General features: G+C 40.5%; 1 protein-coding gene across 4 annotated transcripts in view; it reads right to left on the reverse strand.

The window, feature by feature from the left end:
- The window catches only part of add3a (adducin 3 (gamma) a), a 66963-nt gene that overhangs the window by 6594 nt on the left and 41193 nt on the right, over positions 1-19176 (reverse strand). For 3 of the 4 annotated variants that reach the window (XM_061830317.1, XM_061830318.1, XM_061830316.1), the window contains exons 5-14: positions 17447-17527; positions 11941-12090; positions 8445-8588; positions 8113-8211; positions 7495-7671; positions 7147-7401; positions 4504-4608; positions 3777-3863; positions 2686-2806; positions 382-477 (exon numbers count right to left, since the gene is read on the reverse strand). In XM_061830317.1, the coding sequence (XP_061686301.1) occupies positions 382-477; positions 2686-2806; positions 3777-3863; positions 4504-4608; positions 7147-7401; positions 7495-7671; positions 8113-8211; positions 8445-8588; positions 11941-12090; positions 17447-17527 (1315 nt within the window). The remainder of the gene's footprint in view (positions 1-381; positions 478-2685; positions 2807-3776; positions 3864-4503; positions 4609-7146; positions 7402-7494; positions 7672-8112; positions 8212-8444; positions 8589-11940; positions 12091-17446; positions 17528-19176) is intronic. The other variant, XM_061830319.1, reaches the window with a different exon arrangement.

Below are 19176 nucleotides of genomic sequence, written 5' to 3' on the forward strand. Positions count from 1 at the left end.
TTACAGGCACTGTGGCGCAATCCAGGCAGAGAATGGAACTGACACATTTCCAGGTCACACAAATACAATTTAACTCATTACTTTAGTCAAGCTGTTCGCCATTGGTGATAGATTTTGAACGAGGGAGTTTATTAATTCCTCGCAGCTCATTAAAACAACTTGGCTACGGTGAATACTGTTTGGCAACAATGTCACCATGATGACCAAGCAAACCGGCGAGGCAAGTTTAGATCAAATTTGAAACTTGAATATATTCAATTTAAAATCACATTACATTACAGATGTCCCAGTATCCAGCCTGCTATTTACAGTATGTATTTATTACACATGGCAACAAAACAGAAATGAGTGCAGGAGCGCGACTGATAAAATGATTGATACCTTTAGCTGGAGTGTCTTGTGGTGACTGGGTGAGAGACTGAGACTGAGATTGAGAGAGTGTGGAGCCGTCATCTGAGGTTAGCTCCTGTTCACCATCTGCAGGGGGAAAGGGTTGGGATGAGTAGATTGTGGGGTGGTGGAGCAGGTAGGGGGTGGGTGGGGGAGTCAATGGTGGCAAACGGGTCGGGAAAGCGTGCGGGGATTGGGACGAAGGGTCAGCAGGGTAGCCGGGGGGAGGCCAAGTCATGAGATTAGTGACAACACACACAATTTAGGATTCAGACATGGACAGGTGGTCTTCTGAAAACATCGTCATTGGATTCCTTTCAGGCTTTTTTGTTTCTCTTTCTGCGACGTTATTATCTTGACAGGCTCGTACTAAAGGTTCTATCAGGGAGTATGTTCATCGTTATTTTTGAAAAATGTGTTATGAAGGCCAACTCCACTCTTTATTCCGGCTCAAAATTGACTGTCTTCAAAATACTTCATTTTTAGTTTATTCTTAAAAAATAATTTTACAATACTACATTTTTAAATTTACATGATTACAAAGTGGTTAAACTTCATCCATTTTTTGATTATTAAAATATACTATATGGCAAACATTTTTTACCTTATCTATGGGTGGCCTGTCTCATCTGTCCCGATAAAAAAAAAAAAAATCCAACTTGGCCATTAAGTAATCAGTTTTAAAATATAATCACGCCTCAAAGGGCATTTTCATGATTTTCATCTCCTTGGAGTAGTTACGACCATTAAGAATTTTTAAAAACTTGTTAAGCCTACCATAGTTCACAACGCAATATGCAATACAATAAAATGTTTTTCACTCCAGCATTCGTTAGTATCGTTAATGTGCCTTGGGTAATTATTTAACCGTGCACAAAAGACGCTCCAGATTCGCAACGAAACGCTAATTAGAATGTTCAGGGTTCCACATGGAGATGGCTGGGGCCTCACTCACAACACAACAGGCTGTGAAAGCACTAATTTGCTTTTTGTTTGTGTTTATGAATGAATGCCATTTATTGTCATCTTACTCTGTACAATGAAAATGGAGAGCTTCTTTTGTGTCAATGCATACTTAAAAGCATGGTCACAAATAAATAAAATTAGTTGTGTAACATGGATTATGGATAAAATGTATTGCTCAAGGTGTTGAAATCAGTGTGGCGAGAGGAAAGATAAGCGTTCAGGGTGGTGATGTTCCTTAGTCTGTTATGTGCTTCTGGAAAACTTACAAGCATACAAATGAGATTTCAACAGTGCAAATATCTTGCTTTATTTACTCTTTTGACATTTATGGACTGATCATTTTTTTCTTTTTCTGATTGATAACTACGTGGGCCTTGTGTGTGCATGTAGCCATGTCATGTTTTTGGCCAGTCCAGACGGTCTCCAACTGGCATCCAGATTGGTCACTGGGAATTCAACGACCACCGGCCATGAGGTGGTATGAAGACCTGCTGTTTGTTCGTTCTGCCATCTTACACACATTGGCCTCCTGTGCCCCCCGCCCCCCCCCCCCCCCCCCCCCCACACACACTGATACATGCATTAATGTATACTTGTATTAAATCTTTATCTGTTCACTATTAATTTTTCCCAATTCCTTTCAAAAAGGCGCAGACCTAATATGATTAGCATTCGCAGCTGCGTTTGTGCGCACAAAAAAGTTTGTTGGGTGCAAAAAGTCCATGTTGTTCGTGTTTCTGATGACTGATGCTAAGCGACATACCAGAAATACGCAACAACCGGAACCACAAATACAACTGCACAGACATGAGATTTAATGCAAGAAATTAATCAAAAATATTATCGAATAATAGTAATCAGCATGATCACTATTGACAGACAGTTGTAATATAATACTATATAATACAATATAACATTATAGTATTTATTGAATTTTATTATATTGCAATTAGCTGGCGACCAGTTCAGGCTGTACTCTCGCCCAGAATCAGCTGGGAAAGGATCCAGCACACCCGCAATCCATGAGAGGACAAGCGGTATGAAAAAAGATGAATATATTTTGTAATACTGTACAAATAAGGACAGTTATAATAAAACCCTTCGGATTATGTCTCTGGTTTAAATTGTATAAAGACAGAAAATAGAGCTAGAATAATCTACATCTACATGTGCAGAACATTTTCCAACGAGCACGCTGAGTATCTCTTGCATATTGTGTTAGGAAGTCTGTCGAGTGTCTTTAACCATTTGGCATGAATAATTTCAACACGGAATGTCACGGAAAATAAATAGAAGACTGGCAGATACGCGTGGCCGTCCACCACCTACCGAGACCGAGTTGCCTCCTTTCCACATTTTTGCAATACTCCTGCAAGTCTTTCTCTGACAGCTCACTGAAAGGGTTGGGAGGCAGGGGGGCCATCTGGTCCTCCTCTGTGGGCACGTAAGGCTGCAGTGGACACACACAAACACAAATAGACACAGCCACAACAACATTGAATATAAATAGAAACCTAAACACAAAAGAGCATAAAAAACCCAAAACAAAACAGATAAACATCCACTGCAGTCTTATAAAAAATCCTTTATCATAACCACTGGACCAGAGCGGGAAAATTCAAAACTGCCCAGACAAGACACTAAAACAAATGCACATTGGCACTGTGTTTAGTAACATGCATGCACACAAACCATGACACAACATCAGTGTAAAAAAATCCGTCCAAACACACCATCAACATGTAATGAGGAATACTGAATAATGATTTGATGCAAAGATGCAAAATAGAGTTATGTGAATGTGTTTTCGTGATCATTCTAAGACAGTAAAACAGGGCTGTTGTGGTGTGATACAAAACTGTACAAAAGTGAGGTAAAACTGAAAACTCTGTGAACAACCATTCAAAAGTATTTGTGGGTATTTACCAGAAACTGCACTTGCGCCTTCAACACAAAATACCAACCGCACTCAAGTCAGCATCAAAAAGTTGAATGATTCTTTAAATTCACATGTATTTCTTACAAATATTCATCATTGAAGTAACTCTTATCACACTAAATGAACACATTGAAAGATAGAAATGCAAAGAAATTCAACATTGCACTGTGCCGGTTAGTATTTGAAGTGAGACACGGTCACTTGGCTCTCCCTTGTGGCTATGAGGTGTTACTAACTGGCCATGTTTGACAAAATTTTAAAGGACAATTGTCATTTTCAGCCAATTACAGAGTGAATACAATTGGAATATTTAGTCCCACACCTGCCTTATACAGCTATGTGAACCACTGTATGGCCCTTGACAACTTCAAAGTAAAATCTACTTAAGCCTACAGTAAAAAGTCATGTTAATGTGTCTGGTCTTTATTCATACTTCTTAATCATTATACACTGGCATAAATGTTTTTCCTTTCCATCTTACCCGCCGTGGTTGATCAACTGGGATGCCAGCAAGGTGGTGAGAGCGCGGCCCTGATGTCATGACATCACAGCGATTCTGCTCTCTAATCTGTAAAACAACATTATTAATTAAGAACAAATACATCACTGAACTGCTGGGACAATTTTGAGCAGGAGTCTGTCCTCAGTTAAAAGCTAAAGAGGTGCTGTTGAAAAAAAAATCATGTAGTATTGCATGTATTTATTATATTTCATTATTTTGTTGTCTCCAAATGACAGTTAAGAAAATAACATAACAAAAACAATCAAAATATGTCCCAAAATGTATTATTTGACTTTTAAACGTTTCTTAAATTTGTGACATTAAACATCAAATAGAAAATGCTTGTGAATAAGGTGTCCCTCAAATATCTAATTAAAAAAAAAAAGAAATAAGACAGACAACATGATCTACATATTTTGTCTGTGGATATTTTTATTATTGTAAGGACTAGAAAAGCTGACAAAAAGTTGTGCTGTTTGAGATAAGGGTACCCCAAACTCCCCAAAATTTGTGCTGGTTAAATTACAAGGGTTTGTCAAAATAAACACCCCCCCCCCCGAAAAAAAAATGAACGGATGTCAAAACTAGCAGTCATCAACAAAAGTGCATCGATTATTTTGCACTTAATCATCTTGTTGCCAAGTCTTTGAATCTCAGCTGTTAAAAGGTCTCAACATCATAGATGATTGTGCAACATCAGACTCACCTTGTTCCTCTTCTGCAGCACCTCCTTGGGGTCTGTGTTGAGAGGGACAAACTGGTTGGGGTCCTCAATTCGGATCGGCGTTCCAGTCTCCTCTGCTTTCATCCACTGTGAATGGAAATAATCATCGTCATAATCCATCCATCCCCCCATCCATCCATTTTCTGACCCGATTATCCTCATGAGGGACGCAGGAGTGCTGGAGCCTATCCCAGCTGTCAACGGGCAGGAGGTGGGGTATACCCTGAAATGGTTGCTAGCCAATTGCAGGGCACATGGAGACAGACAACAGTTCCACTCACAATTACACCTAGGGGCAATTTAGAGTGTCCAATTAATGTTGCATGTTTTTGGGATGCAGGTGGAAGCCTGGAGAAAACCCATGCAGGCACGGGCTGGGATTTGAACCCTGGTCCTCAGAACTGTGAGGTCAATGCTCTAACTTGTGCCACCTTGCCACCCCAGTAATAAAACAAGTGGAATGAAGCATTTTTTGGGGAAAAAAAAAAAAAACTAATACAAGTAAAGAAACATGCTCTAAAAATGATATAAAACCGTTTGAATATGAAAACGAAAAGTCAAAATGAAATTATGACTGACAATAATGGAAAATCCCAAATTATTATAACCTTGGTGGGCAATGGTGAGTGAGCAGCGAGTCACTGAATGTGAGTGTAAAAGTGGCTGCTGTGAATTCAGAATCGCAGGTGTCTTTAACTGGCTAACTGTGAAGGCCTTTGCAGTGTGCCGTCAACTCACCCACTCATTGTGTTGCACGGCTTGCTGATGGAAGACCGTGTGGTGCAAGGGAAGAAAAAACAAAACTTCACAAAGCAAAGCCAAGATTCAAACCTCTACCTCGTGAGGCTGATAAGAACAGTAATGATTGCATAAAAATAATCAGGGCACCATCGTGGACAACAGGTTAGCACATCAGCTTCACAGTTCTGAGGACTCACAAATCCGGCCTCCCCTAAGTGGAATTTGTATGTTCTCCCTACGACTGCGTGGGTTTTCTCAAAGTACTCCAGATTCCTGCTAAAATCCAAAAACATGCACACTAGGTTAACTGAACACTCTAAATTTCCTAAAAGTGTGAATGTTACTCCCAGTGATTATTTATAAAGTGTGTGCTGTGCAGTTGGCTAGAGATCTGTTCAGGCTGTACCTAGCCCACAGTGAGCTGGGAAAGGCTCGAGCACAACCCTGGTGAGGATAGGCACTACAGATATTGAATAGATGATCATGATAATAATAATAACTTGAATATATATACCATATCTTCTAGACTATAAGCGGGTACTTTTTATGTGCGCGCTGAACCCTGCGGCCTACTTATCGATGCGGCTAAAATCTAGTTGTTTTTCTTCATTAGCGGCTATTAGTTTCAGTCAGACGTAATGCTTAAAACATGACCATACTCCATAAGCACCAGTGTTTGGGTGTGCAGAGATGCCTCCAGCAGTAGAAGAAAAGACGCTACCTCCAGCATGTAGAAGAAGACGGTGTTACCTCCAGCGCGTAGATGAGATGGCGCTAGTTAAAATACAGTAGGCGTCCGGGAGGGTTTTTTTTTTTGGTTGCATATAACAGATTCTGTAAAAACAGCCATTAAGAGATCAAACTCAATTCCAGTTGTGATTCCTACCATCTACCATCACCAATTTCAAAAGGTTGGACTGCTCCGTGAGCAGAACAGCACAACTTCAGTGGTAACTGAGTCTTGAAAATGACACTGAGAGACTGAAATGGTGTGTGCCGGAGACTTTCTGAGGCTCTTCAACTCCAATAATGAAGACAACGACTTGGGTGGTTTCAGTGAACAGGAGGAGGTTAAATAGAAGCAATGACTTTTCTGTTATTCGCGCTGTTTTACTGCCACGTTATGGTCACTGTTTGGTAAAAAGTCATTCTGTGTAAATATCTAATTTCACAACGTAAGTGTATATCCGCAGTGTATAGTCTGGTGGGGTTGTGTAAAAAATTCTCCATAAAGTATATTAGAATCTGATGTGTTCTGTCGTCCGGAAAATGCAATATTGTCATTATAGGGTCCCAAGCAAGCTCAATAGATCCAAGCAAGGTTAATTAAGGTCAGATATTTGAGAATTATTTTTTTAATTCTAAAATTAAATTAGAATTAGGGCAGTAGGGTGGCATTTGCAGGTTTTCACATTCTCCCGCTCGTAAACTATGCCAATTTCCTTCCGCACTCTGAATAAAATGCTTTTCAGATGAACTAAAGATGAAATTATTTGTGAATGTGAACGGTTGAATGTGGATGCTGTACGTGCCCTGTGATTAACTGGTGACCACCAGTGCAAGGGGTGTACAAACATCAGCTGGGATAGACTCCAGCTCACCTGCAAGCCAAATGAAGCTAAGTGGTAGAAAAAAATGAATGGTTGGACAAAATTAAACACAGACAAACTTTGTATAAATAGGGAGCTATAAAACAAACACCCCTAATCCCTTATTCAACCAGCAGGCGGCGTAATAGGATCACAAGAGAGCACCATACTCGGAGCTTGACATCTTATTTATAAAAAATAGATCATAGATGAGGCCCCATAATTATGCGAACTGATACGGTTGTGAACCTTGTGAATATGAAGTCTGCGTGACCCCGAAGCAATCTGTACTCACTGTGGTTGTCCTGTTGTGGTTGTAACGCTCGTCCCCACCCTCCACGTTGACCTTGGTGTAGCTGTTGGGCGAGTTGAGCCAGCGCGTCTTCTCCCGCTGCTGCCGCTGCTGGAGGAACTTGAAGGGAAAGTGCGTGGCGTCCACGTCCTCTTCGAAAGTGAATGCTGTGACGGTGGCGGGGATCTCCACTTCGCTCTTGTGCCTCGGCTTTTCACGCATGATGGGATAGCGATAGGCGTAACCTGTCCTGTAGCCCTGTGAAAGAAACAAAGGTAGGCATAATCAACAATGAAAGCTAAGATAAGAGATAAACAGCATAAAGTAGTACATGGGTGTCATTTGACCCACCAGGTTGTCCAGCATCCTCATCAGAGACTCAAACGCGAGCTCGCCGACTTTCCACTTGTACGGACTGCTCATGTTTTCGGAAAATGTTGAGGCCACGTCGAACACACGTGATTTGCAAGCCTCCTGGTCGAGCACAATCAGGTTGTCGATGCTGCCAGCACAGGAGATGGCGTTCACCTAGACCCAGCCACAAAGTCAGAGGGGAGAAGGACGTAAGCTTATGCAAAACACTTGACAGATGGACTCTCTTTTATTATCAACAAACATCTGCCAAATGAATATTGCCACTAAAATCCTCCGTATGATGAATTTGTGCCAATAGCGTGCAAGCAATGCTCTTTCCTAATCTGCGCAGGGACAAAAATGTCATTGAGCAAAAGACACTGTACTGTACTTCAACAACACTACGGAATAAATCATGCAGAGCACAACAAACATGCTGAAGCGGATTTATTTATAGAAATTAAGCTGGGCTTTGCTGTTGGATTAATGTTCTTTTTTTTTTTTACTTTGACCAAGCATAAATCTGGGAGATTCAGAGACAACGACATCACAAACAAACAAAAACGAAGACTGGAAAAAAGGTGAAAATTTCCAAATTTAAATGCTTTATTATACCTGAATTTCACAGGCAGATTGTGTATTGTAGATGTAGTGAAAGGCCTCTTCCATACTTTCACCCAGAGCGACCATGCCATGATTCCGCAGCACCAAAACCTATGAAAGCAAACACACATTGTTTTGTTATATAGGAGCATTTGGTGGTCGATGAAAGTCAATTCCTGTTTATGTCGCAATACATTGTGCTGAGTTAAACCCACTGCAAAATGCAGATAGGAATGTTAATGTACTTACTCTCTCCAACCACACCTGAATAACCAGCTGTGAGGTTGACGTGTAAAAACCTACTGAATGTTTTTCATCTTGTGGGTCTAATAATACTTTCCCACCTTAGCGGTAGGCCCCAGAGCTTTCTGCAGCTCTCTGCGCTCCGCTGGCTCGTCCAGGCTGCCATGGTAGTTGAAGTAGGCGATGTCACCCAAGATGAGTGCCTCTTGAGAAATGGGCAGGATGCCGCACTTCATAGATGACACCTACAAACAGGTGAGAGAATCAAGCTATAAAGCTGTGATGTGATTCTCTACCGTGCAGTGTAAAAGTGTGCTGTGAGAAGTCGTCAGTTGTGCCATGGAACAGGATCCAATTTTGCTTAGTTGTCGGGAAAAGTATTAGTTACTCACTACAAATAATGTCTTGTTATTCTCCAATATATGCAAACGGGGGTAATGTGGCAAGCAGAATAAATTACACCATCAGATGGCAGAAGGGAACGAAGGGAGCCTGTGTATCCACCTGTTGTCCTTCACATGATAGAATACAGTAAGTCATGGCACTTACTGAGAAAGCTCGTGTGACTAAATTGAGACATGCTTACCGTTATTTCTATCTCCATACCTTTCGAGACATTTGTGTGTCGTGGTGTGTCATGAAGTTTGTCCAAGTTCTACTCTTGCCTTTACTCAATGAAGGTCAGGAAAACCTGACCTAAGGGACACATTACAGCCGTTTCTTTTATTCCGGTTGCAACAGCCAGTGTTGCCAGTTGAAAAAGTATACTACTTTATTGATTACTTGATTTCAAAAGTAACTGAGTTTGAAAAAAAAACAACTTTTTAGTTACTATCAGCAGCTGCCAATGTATGCCAATGTGCTAATGTACTACACACAAGTTACAGAAGGATGTCATCAACGTGAACCCATCATTTAAATGTTAGTGTAGTTGAAGCCACATTAAACAGGCAACCGAGTGCAGACATGATAGGCCAACATAGTACAGTACGTAACCAAACACAAACAAGCACACCAGGCTCAGTACACTTCTCTAAAGACTCTTAATTGATTACATAGCTAGATAGATGCTGATTGTGGTCCATGAAGGCACGTGCGTGAGCGTACGTGTAGGTAAAGGAAAGTGAGTGGCATGGAGGCATGCACCCCTCCACACGTATAAACAAACACAGACACCAACCCACCATCATAATTTTGATCCTAAGAATGAGAAAAGGTGACAAGATTAGGGAACTGTTTAACTAGCAAAGCTATGAGTGATTGATGGGGGGCACTCACATAAGTGATGCCAGCCCTGGAGTGTGCTAAACCAGCTAAGAGTCCGAACTACAGACCAACTTGAAAGTTCTCACTTTTCATTGTAAATATTAATACATAAATATTATTAAAGATAAGTATTGGAATTCATTCAGTGAGTGAGTAATTATTGTATGATGATTTATGACCATGCACTTTGGTAAGAACAACTAACACACAATGCAATGTGCACTGAACACAGTGATAAAACAGTATTCCAGGGTCGCCAAACTCATTTTTCTCCCAGGCCACAATGTTGTTCCAGTTTCCCTCATAGGGCCGTTATGACTGTGCAACAAAAATATTTAATCATATCATTATCAATTTATGAACTAGTTTTGGAATCAGAAATCAAGGGTAATGTGTTATTGAACTATTCATGTTTGGTAACACAAAAATGCTTGTAATATCTCAACTTGATCATTTATGATATATGACAATTTGAAATTTTGGTACAGATTTTTACAAGAATCATGGAAATTGACACTCTAGATCTGGCTTCGCGGATCACATAAAATCATGTGGTGGGCCAGATCTGGCCCCCGGGCCTTTAGTTTGACACCTGTGCTGTATTGGTAATGTTTAAGTTAAATCATTACAACAATCAGATACACTTTTTACTATGGGAAATGTAAAAAATAGTGTGGCAATAGTGAAATCCTATTTAACTTTGCACTTTTTTTGGACTGTACCGTCACTATGCATGGTGTAATAACCAATCACATCCCAATCGATTTCTTCTGATTGATGAGAAACGAGTGGTCTCCTTGAATGGTTGAATGCAATTGAATGGTTGGATTACGGCCTGCATGAATCGCTAGCCATGAATTTGAGATTTTGATGACTCAAAAGGAAGTATTGCTGGTTTGAAAAAGTAACTGTGGTCAAGTTACTTTCCGGGTAAGATTAATATGTTACTTTGCTAGTTACCCAAAAGTGGTGCATTTTCGTGTAACACAATTTTCAAACTGGCATCACTAGCAACTACATGAACAATCACAACCTTGTTCAGCAGGTGCACTATAAACAGTCATGTCAAGTTGAGTATAGGGTCAGTTAAAAAGTGGCACAAAGAAAAAAATCCATTTTTTTTTCTATATACATTCAATTTGAGGATAAGAGCTGGAAACATGGAAAGACCTGTACCAATATAGTGCTTAACTGTTGAGATGTACTGTAGTTTAAGCATCTTTTTCACCATTTGGATTTTCCTGATTTTGTGGTTGTAGTTAAAAAAACAGTGCTATGATGTGTACTTTCTAGCGTGAGTTCCCTTCCTAACTATATAAGGACAAGGTGACATTTCGTTTGGCTGTGCTGCTCAGTTGTGATTTAGCTGTGCCTCGCTTCCATTACAAGGCCTATTTACCTCTCCGCAGTGCAATTAGCAAATTCATTCTTTGTGGATGCCTCAATTTACAGATCAGATAAGTGACGTTTTTTAAGATATAAAAAAAATCTGAAATAAAAACAACTTGACTTTTTGAAGACACACGATGTCAGATCTGGGATGAATATCTATACCATTACCCAACTCTGTAGTGCACATTTTTGTGATGTTTTTTTTAACCGTTCATCAGACAAAATGCTTTGTGTGTCATGTGATATGACTATTTTTATATTATTATTTATTCAAATTTGGCAAGCTTGTTGACATCACTCTTCACTCTGTTGTGTTGAATTTCCATGACATTTTTGGGGCCTGTTTAGTGCCACTTTAAGCACTGCTACAGTATGTCCATAGCTGTATCCATAGCTGCTTCTAATTTTTGTTCCTTTTTTCCTAACACTGGATGGAATGTAGGCAGCAGCTGACTTCCTAACTTGATCACCAATTAGACTGACTGAATATGACTGATCGCAGGACTGCCTATTGTGTTTGTGTCTGGCTTCCGAATAATGGTTATTAGTTCCCATCATCATCCTCTGTCTTGTCAGGGCACATTACAGAAAATATGGTGACAAGCAAAGAACTGAATGACCCCCCACCCCACTACCCACGCCCACCCTCCACCCTCACTTTTGTAAACATTTTATCCTTGGCAGAGGTCTGTGCACTGAGTGCACTTCCAGTTAGCATTATTTGATTGGTTTCTTTGTGTTCCTGCTTTACATGTGATCTTTTTCTCAACTACTGAGCAACTTTACCACACTGTGTTGTTTCTAAAGAAATACGTGAGGCCAAATGTTTAACGAAGAGCTCTCCTAATCACAACTTTTAACCAAATGATATAATTGCCTCGGAATCACGGTTTTGGTTTTGAGTCATTTGTTAATTACATAGGCGTATAAGAAACTTACGGCAGCCGTGGCGGGAGTATGAACATGTATGACACAGCGAATGTCTGGACGCATGGAGTATATGGCAGCGTGGGGGCTGAAACCCACTGAGTCCATGCTCAGGTTGGTGGAGCCCTGCTCGATCACCTCGCCGATGATGTTGACCTTCATCTGGGGAAGCAAGGAGATGAGCTGGAATCAGCACAACCTTTTTTGTCATCATCTTGGAGGCAACTATATTTAATGCAGGCAGTATTAACATGGCTGAACATCACAAGCAGTAGATGATTACAGCTTACCCAACAATGCTAAATCTTAATTTTTTATCTTACTGAATCATATTTGACCATATTGGTCATTTTCTGATACCGGTGCACTAAGCAAGGTCGACGAAGACGTGCTTGGATGAGTTAGGTGTGGAAGACTGTTCATAAAACCCCAACTTCAACCCCATCAAACACCATTGGGATGAACCACAACATATATTGTGAGCTTCTTAAGTCCGACATCATGGACTCTGAAACTCAGGAGGAAAAGACAAAAATAGACACGTTTAAGTCTTCCAAAAAGCTGTGACAGAGCCAACATGCGATCAGCTCCACTGATAACCTTTGAAACATCTATCCCAGCTACAAAATCAATAAAAACAACACTATCCATCACATTATCAACCATACCTTATTTACAAGCTCCTACTCAGGAAATGAACAAGAGTGTTATCTGCAATATGATATACTTGTATGCCAACTTTATTACCATTGAGTTATTGGATAACTGGGAGTGATGTGGGATTAAACAGAAAGCTCCAAGGCTGAATGTTAACAATGACAAAAGAGAAAGAATACAGTACATTCCTGGTCATAAAGAGAAATACATGAAGCGGAAGAATCGCAATGACCAAAGTGTGTGCAGATGTCAAGGTCTGGCTAAAAGTTAATCACAAAAAGAAACCCTCTCGGGCCTTCAGGCATTACGCACTGATACCACATGTTGTTTTAATATGAAACAGAAAACCACAAAATCACGTTTCTCTTTGTCAACACAAGCTGTGAGTGTGAGTTGTAGCAACAGAAAAGGGAACAAATCTTGCAGTTCGATGCAGACGAATTATATTCACTTCAGTTTGTTGAACACACACAGACTCCGGGCTCTATTTTCTTTTTAGACGGCGTACTGTGGCTGGGTAGAAATGCCAGCGTGTCCTGATATTCGTGCAAGTGCAAGGCTTGCTTTGTGTGTTTTCCAATTTGGCAGACCAGGGAAGCCCGAGTTGGGCATTCTGGTGCAGAAGAGAGAGTGTCCTTGGACATGCGCCCAACGGAGTGACAATTTGGTGGCAGAAAGTTGATCCAAATCAGATATGTCAGGGTCCCGGCCCATGGGCCACTTCCAGAACCATGACATGTCTGGTTTAGCAGCAATTCTGTCCGGCCCACACATTTCAAATCTGACTTCAAAAAGTGAAAGTTACTGGGGAAAGACAGTGACAAAAAGAACACGGACGGACCTCTTAATTGAGCAAAGGCAATGACATCTACAAGAATACTTTTCGGATTCTTATGGGGTGAGTTTTCATGAACATTATCTACCTTACGTTAGTGTTTATTCAAACTTTTGACTGATGAAATGTTCCTTGTGGTTGTTACTGTGGAAATTTGATTGAAAACTGTTTTTTTTTTCCATTGAAAATGACATATTTACAGAATTTGGATCACAACATGCATTATGTACAACTAGTAAATGGTATTTGTAGTTCTTTGATGAGCTTGTCCACTATCATTTTAAAATGTTGCACTAACTGCACTAACGTTTGACTGTGCTTTGCACTATGCTTCAGTAGCAGCTGCTCAGTCACACAACTGTACAGCTGAAAGGCCCCCTGCGACATGTGCAGAATGTCTAAATATAAAGAAAGATGTCAAAGGACGTGTCAGAAAGATGTTAAATGTGACACGGTTAAATGATGATGATAAGAAACATCTAAAAATGGCAATGGCACTTGAGAGCATGGGGCAGTTGGGTGGTTGTGAAACTGATAGGTGGGGTCAGGATCAAACAGCAACGATGCAACTTCATAGTTGACGCTGTTGCATTCTAAAATTCCAATATTATTTTTGCCTGGAAACTAAAGTCGTGACAGATGGAAACAAACTCTCAGTGCTGAGGTGAACTCTACTTGACATTGGATCTCAAACAGACAAGGGGAGGTGTGGCAGTTGGGAATCGACCAAAGCATCACTGATAACTTCATGTCAGCCTGCAACAAAAATGCAAGCAGAACTCACAGTTGCAGCAAACTATATCACGACAAACAGTCACATTGAATGATTTAACCATGCATGTTCCGCATGCATTTTTTTTTCTAATTTCTCTTAACTACAACAGTAGCACTTACCAAGCAAGTATGAGCATTGGTAATGATGGGCAAATGAGAATGTAGTAGTGTACTCTTGTTTTATTATGTTTTATTCCTATTCTTTTACACATGACATTAGAGAGACAAATGCAGTATCTTATAATACCGTACACAGTGAAGGATATACTCCATAAATCCTGGATATGATTCAGCTGCTACAGTTACAGTACAGCCAAGGTTCCTATAAAAAGTTAAAACAGATGTCGCAAAGACACTTTATTTTTTTATTTTTATTTTTTTTAAATTTCCCATTGTTTTAAGATAAAAGTGGTGGTGGTTCTTATTAATTAGCCACTGTCGCATTACTGTGACAAGCAGTGCTTGTAAATGTAATTTGCTAGAAAAATGACACTTTTATCTACCGGCAGTCCGACCTGTATATACTGTAATAAACAAATGCTATGCCATAATTATTTTGTGTCACTGATGCTGTAGTGTTATAACACTCACCTGACCTTTGTGCAGGCAGCGTGGGATTCATTCCCGCTAAGAGAGAGAGTAAATGTTTGTCTGTCTCTTTTTATGTGCCCTGTGACTGACTGCCAATGAGTCCAGGGTGCCTTTTGCCCAAAGTCAACTAGAATTGGCTTCAGTTCCCTGTAAAACTTAACAAGATAAGCGATGTATAAAGTAGATGGATGGATTGCTTTGTCTTTTACATAGTGAGCATATAGTATATTAATATTTTGAGTGAAAAAGATATCAACATGAAATAAGTCAACGGGGAAGGTTTGTGCAAGACTAAAACACCTGTTCACATTAGTCTGTGCTTGAACAATACGTGTAGTTTTGGAAGCAAAACCAGCAGACTAAACAACAAAACTACTTTATTGGTGGAACGCAAACAGAGCTTAGAGCAAGGCAGAGCAAGGTCGGTCACAGTGTCTGAAAAAGCATCAACAGTGAGTTGAAAAATATGAGAACGCTATGCTGTCTGCTATTTCCCATGCACTTTTAAAGCAAGTAATCAAGGCAGTGAAATCCTAATCCAGCAAAACAGCAATGCATAACACTGTTTTCAGTGAAGGTCAAATTCTATTCAACAATGTTAATTATTAACATAAACAGCCAGTTTTTATGTGCTTCGCTCATGCTGAAGGTTTGTTACAAGCAAAGTGCTGCCTAAGGACACTGCAAAAGGAATTGGTTCTGTTTTGTGTCCTTTAGTGTCATAATTCTGTTTTTCTTTTCTGAAAATAAGACATATGCCCACTTATTTGTGTGTTGCAACTTTATTCCATTAGCATAAAGTCACGCACATATCTACAGGTCCTTAAAACCACTTACCTTACATTATCATACTTGGCTAAATAGCACTTGATTCTGAAGCACACCTCAAAACGTAGAAAACAAGTGAGGCCCCTCAGCTTTAAGACAATAACAGCATGGTTGTGGTGCACGGACATATCTCCAAACACAAACAGCATCGTTCACCATCCGCCAATAATGTAATGGGGCAGTCATTGAAGTATTTCGTAGACGCAGCATTTTATCACCAACCACTTAGTTAACTTAAAGGTTAAGTGTCGTCAAACGGATGATTTTTGGCACATTATTCATGAAAAACCCACAGCCAATATGGTCCCATGTGTTTTTTCACCACAAAACATGATTTTGACAAATACAGCTTTTTGTAACTCCCGCCATGAAAATCCTCCCAGGGATTTGTTCTCGAGAAGATGCAGGAAGTGACCAAAAAGTACAGCGGCGCTCTCTCGTGGACTCGTTTGTTTCCATTAGTTTTACCTCCTGGAAAATAGCTCGTTGTTCCTTCGTGTTAGCCAAAATGCCGGCTCATTGCATTGCTAGACATTGCTTGAAAACTCAGGAGAATGGAATTACCCTTCATAAGTTTGAAAGAGACCCTGTTCGTTGTGAAAAATGGATTGCACGGTTGCAGAGCACGAGAGCTTTGTGGGTTTCAGATAACAGGTAGGTGTGTATACAGCTACTAAAAAAAAACAATAGTTTGGGGCGGACCACGTAATCGGTCTCTCTCATAAAGCAGCAAAAGATCCGGGTATGAAATGTGTTGATGTGCGCATACAGCTACTAAAAAAAAATAATAGTTTGGGGCGGACCACGTAATCGGTCTCTCTCATAATGTAACGAAAGATCCGCATATGAAATGTCGATGTGCGTGTCGCCTACCCAACAATGTCTCGATAGTGTTCATCGCATACCCCTAAAAGCAACATAGCTCGACTCCACCACCTCCTTATATGCCACCACAGATGCTGAAACTCAGCCACACCGGCGGTCACAGCTTCTGCGAAGGCTGCGCGTCGGGCTTTGCGACAGTGGCGGCTTTGAAGAATCCAGCCGAGAATGCCTTACTCAGTCGCGTGGGCGCATAAAGTGCCCTGGCTCGACTGCAAGCACCCCCCTAAAACAGCACCGCTCAGCTCTGTCATAAGCCACACCAGCCGGCTGCAATGAGCCGCGATGGCTCATCTCTGCCGCGGGAGTGGATCGGACGGGATGCGGTTTGGCCGTGATCGGATATCATCTGAATATGCCTCGAGGGCTTGAAACAGTAGTGTAATATTGCCCTGGTAACTTCACTCGGTTGTGTGGTGTTGTCCTTTTCGAAAAGAGCTTTGGTGTCAGAAGGGGCGTCGGAAAAATGCGAATATCTCTGTTTTTCGGCTTCCATAGTAGCAGGCACTGCGCGTTTATAACGGCGGAATTGACGATGACGTCAAGGACAGAGGACGCGACTAATATGGCGACCATTTGGATGTTGAGGGACACTCAATTGCGCAAATTTTCTCCGCTCACTTTTTTTTTTCTCGTATAGACATTGACGTGAATACTGTTATATGTATTTTTCATTACAATATCTATTTGAGAATGTTTATAGGGATGTCAGTCCCACTTTAAACATAAACAGTTTTCACACTTGAAGGCTTTGTTAAGCACTCATGAGATGCAACATTTTGGATACAAAAATACGGTAGATCACAAAATACTGCTAAACAGGTTGGAAACGTGGGTAGGACTAAATGGAATGGTCCTTAAATGGTTTAGGTCCTACCTAGAGGAAAGGAGCTACTTTGTGACCATTGCAAACTGGAAAAAAATGTGGCACCAGGTCCTGTCGAGTCTTACCAGGTTTGATGCAGATGCCTCAGCAAAAGAAAGTCCTCTGGGGATGATAAGGATGTGATCTTGCTCTTTGCTGACTCGACCCTTTCGAGTAGGAAAATACACATTGCAGAATGTAGTGACAAATTCACACAGACAACACAATAAATAGCAACTATGAATCAATACTTTCCTTCTTTACGGTCAGGAAATATAATTTGATGCTGCTTAACTGCACAGTATTACACTACTGCAGAGTCTAAAGCAGGGTTGGGCAAACCTATTTGCTTAAGGGGCACATTTTAAAAATGCACAGATGGGTCAGGCCATTTGTAGATCAGGTGAGAAAAATTTTGACATGTATCAGTGCTCCCAAAATTCTGATTTCGACACTATACCTACATAAGGTACCTCGATAGCAGTACTGAAATGATACTATGGCAACAATCTAAAACATCAGTAAAAGCAGTTGAGTGAAACAACTTCAAATACTTTTCTATTTAGTTTTGTTAATTCAAAATGTTATGACAAACTTGAAAAAAATGTGTAATAATGGAATAAGTGCATTGTTAACATTTTAAAAATGATAGAAATAATGAAAATTTGATTAATACCTGCACCCACTCACTGCAGTGGTTTTCTGAATGGAAGAGGATTTAATTGTTCTGCATTTCACTCTACTCTGCACTTGCATAGATAGAGGAACAAAAATGGATCTTTAAATTATAAATACTAATTTTCAGGCAAATTAAGTGAAATGATATTAATATACTTCCAGCAGAATTGTTGTTGGGAATCACTGCCCAAAACAGTCATCCAACTTTGCTTTTGAATTGTACTTGCTTTCTCGCATAGGCCAGATCCAGATGAGCCTAATGTGGAAAATGTCAGTTCTTCAAGCAGACAGACTGTACTGACTACTACTAAGCTCATGCTGGGGATATCAGATAACATAAAAGGAGTCAGTTGCAAGAGCAAAAGAGTCTGTCTGCCATTGGCAGAGAAGATGTGGCTCATTTTTAATGGGGTGCAAACGACATACACTAAAGCTCATCACATAAATGCAGGTTCCTTCCAAATGTGGCTCAATTTCAAAGGGCAATAAACATTTCGTACCAAAAAGCATGATCACAACAACGAAATAATCTACTAAACACGAAGGTCTTTAGTTTTTGTGCTGTTTTTAGTTCCTCTGCGCACGTGTCACTCAAAACTGGACATTCCCCCTGCCAAGTGTGAATTTTATGGGAGGTTTGTATTTTCACCTTTTAATGGGTTATTAAAAAAAAATCAAAAACGACAATCAAATTTGATACAGAGACACAAATTAAGGAATTTATTTCCACCGACAATGTATTTGCGTTGGAATATTGGAACAAAACTCTTATGTATTGTGCAAGTATACCTGACAAAAAATAAGTGACCTGCCCATCTGCACTCTCAATCTGTGCTTCCAACCATTGGTCCATTGCTTATGGCTGCTATTTGCAAGGTATAGCACTTGACCTACAAATCCCTCCAACGTATTTGTCCATTGGTACCTGTCAGACCTCCTCCACCTATCCACTCATCCCATCCCAGGACCTGAGGACTTCCAACTTTCCTCTCCTCCCCATCCCCTACACCCTCCAGCGAACCTTTGGGGACAGAGCCTTCAGCATGGCAGCCCCCACCCTCTGGAACTGTCTCCTCCTCTGAAACCTGCAACCCCCAATTGCCGGAGATTACTATATAAATCTAAGTAATTATGATTG

The sequence above is a fragment of the Syngnathoides biaculeatus genome, chromosome 9 (genome assembly GCF_019802595.1).
Source record: "Syngnathoides biaculeatus isolate LvHL_M chromosome 9, ASM1980259v1, whole genome shotgun sequence".
Lineage (NCBI taxonomy): Eukaryota > Metazoa > Chordata > Actinopteri > Syngnathiformes > Syngnathidae > Syngnathoides > Syngnathoides biaculeatus.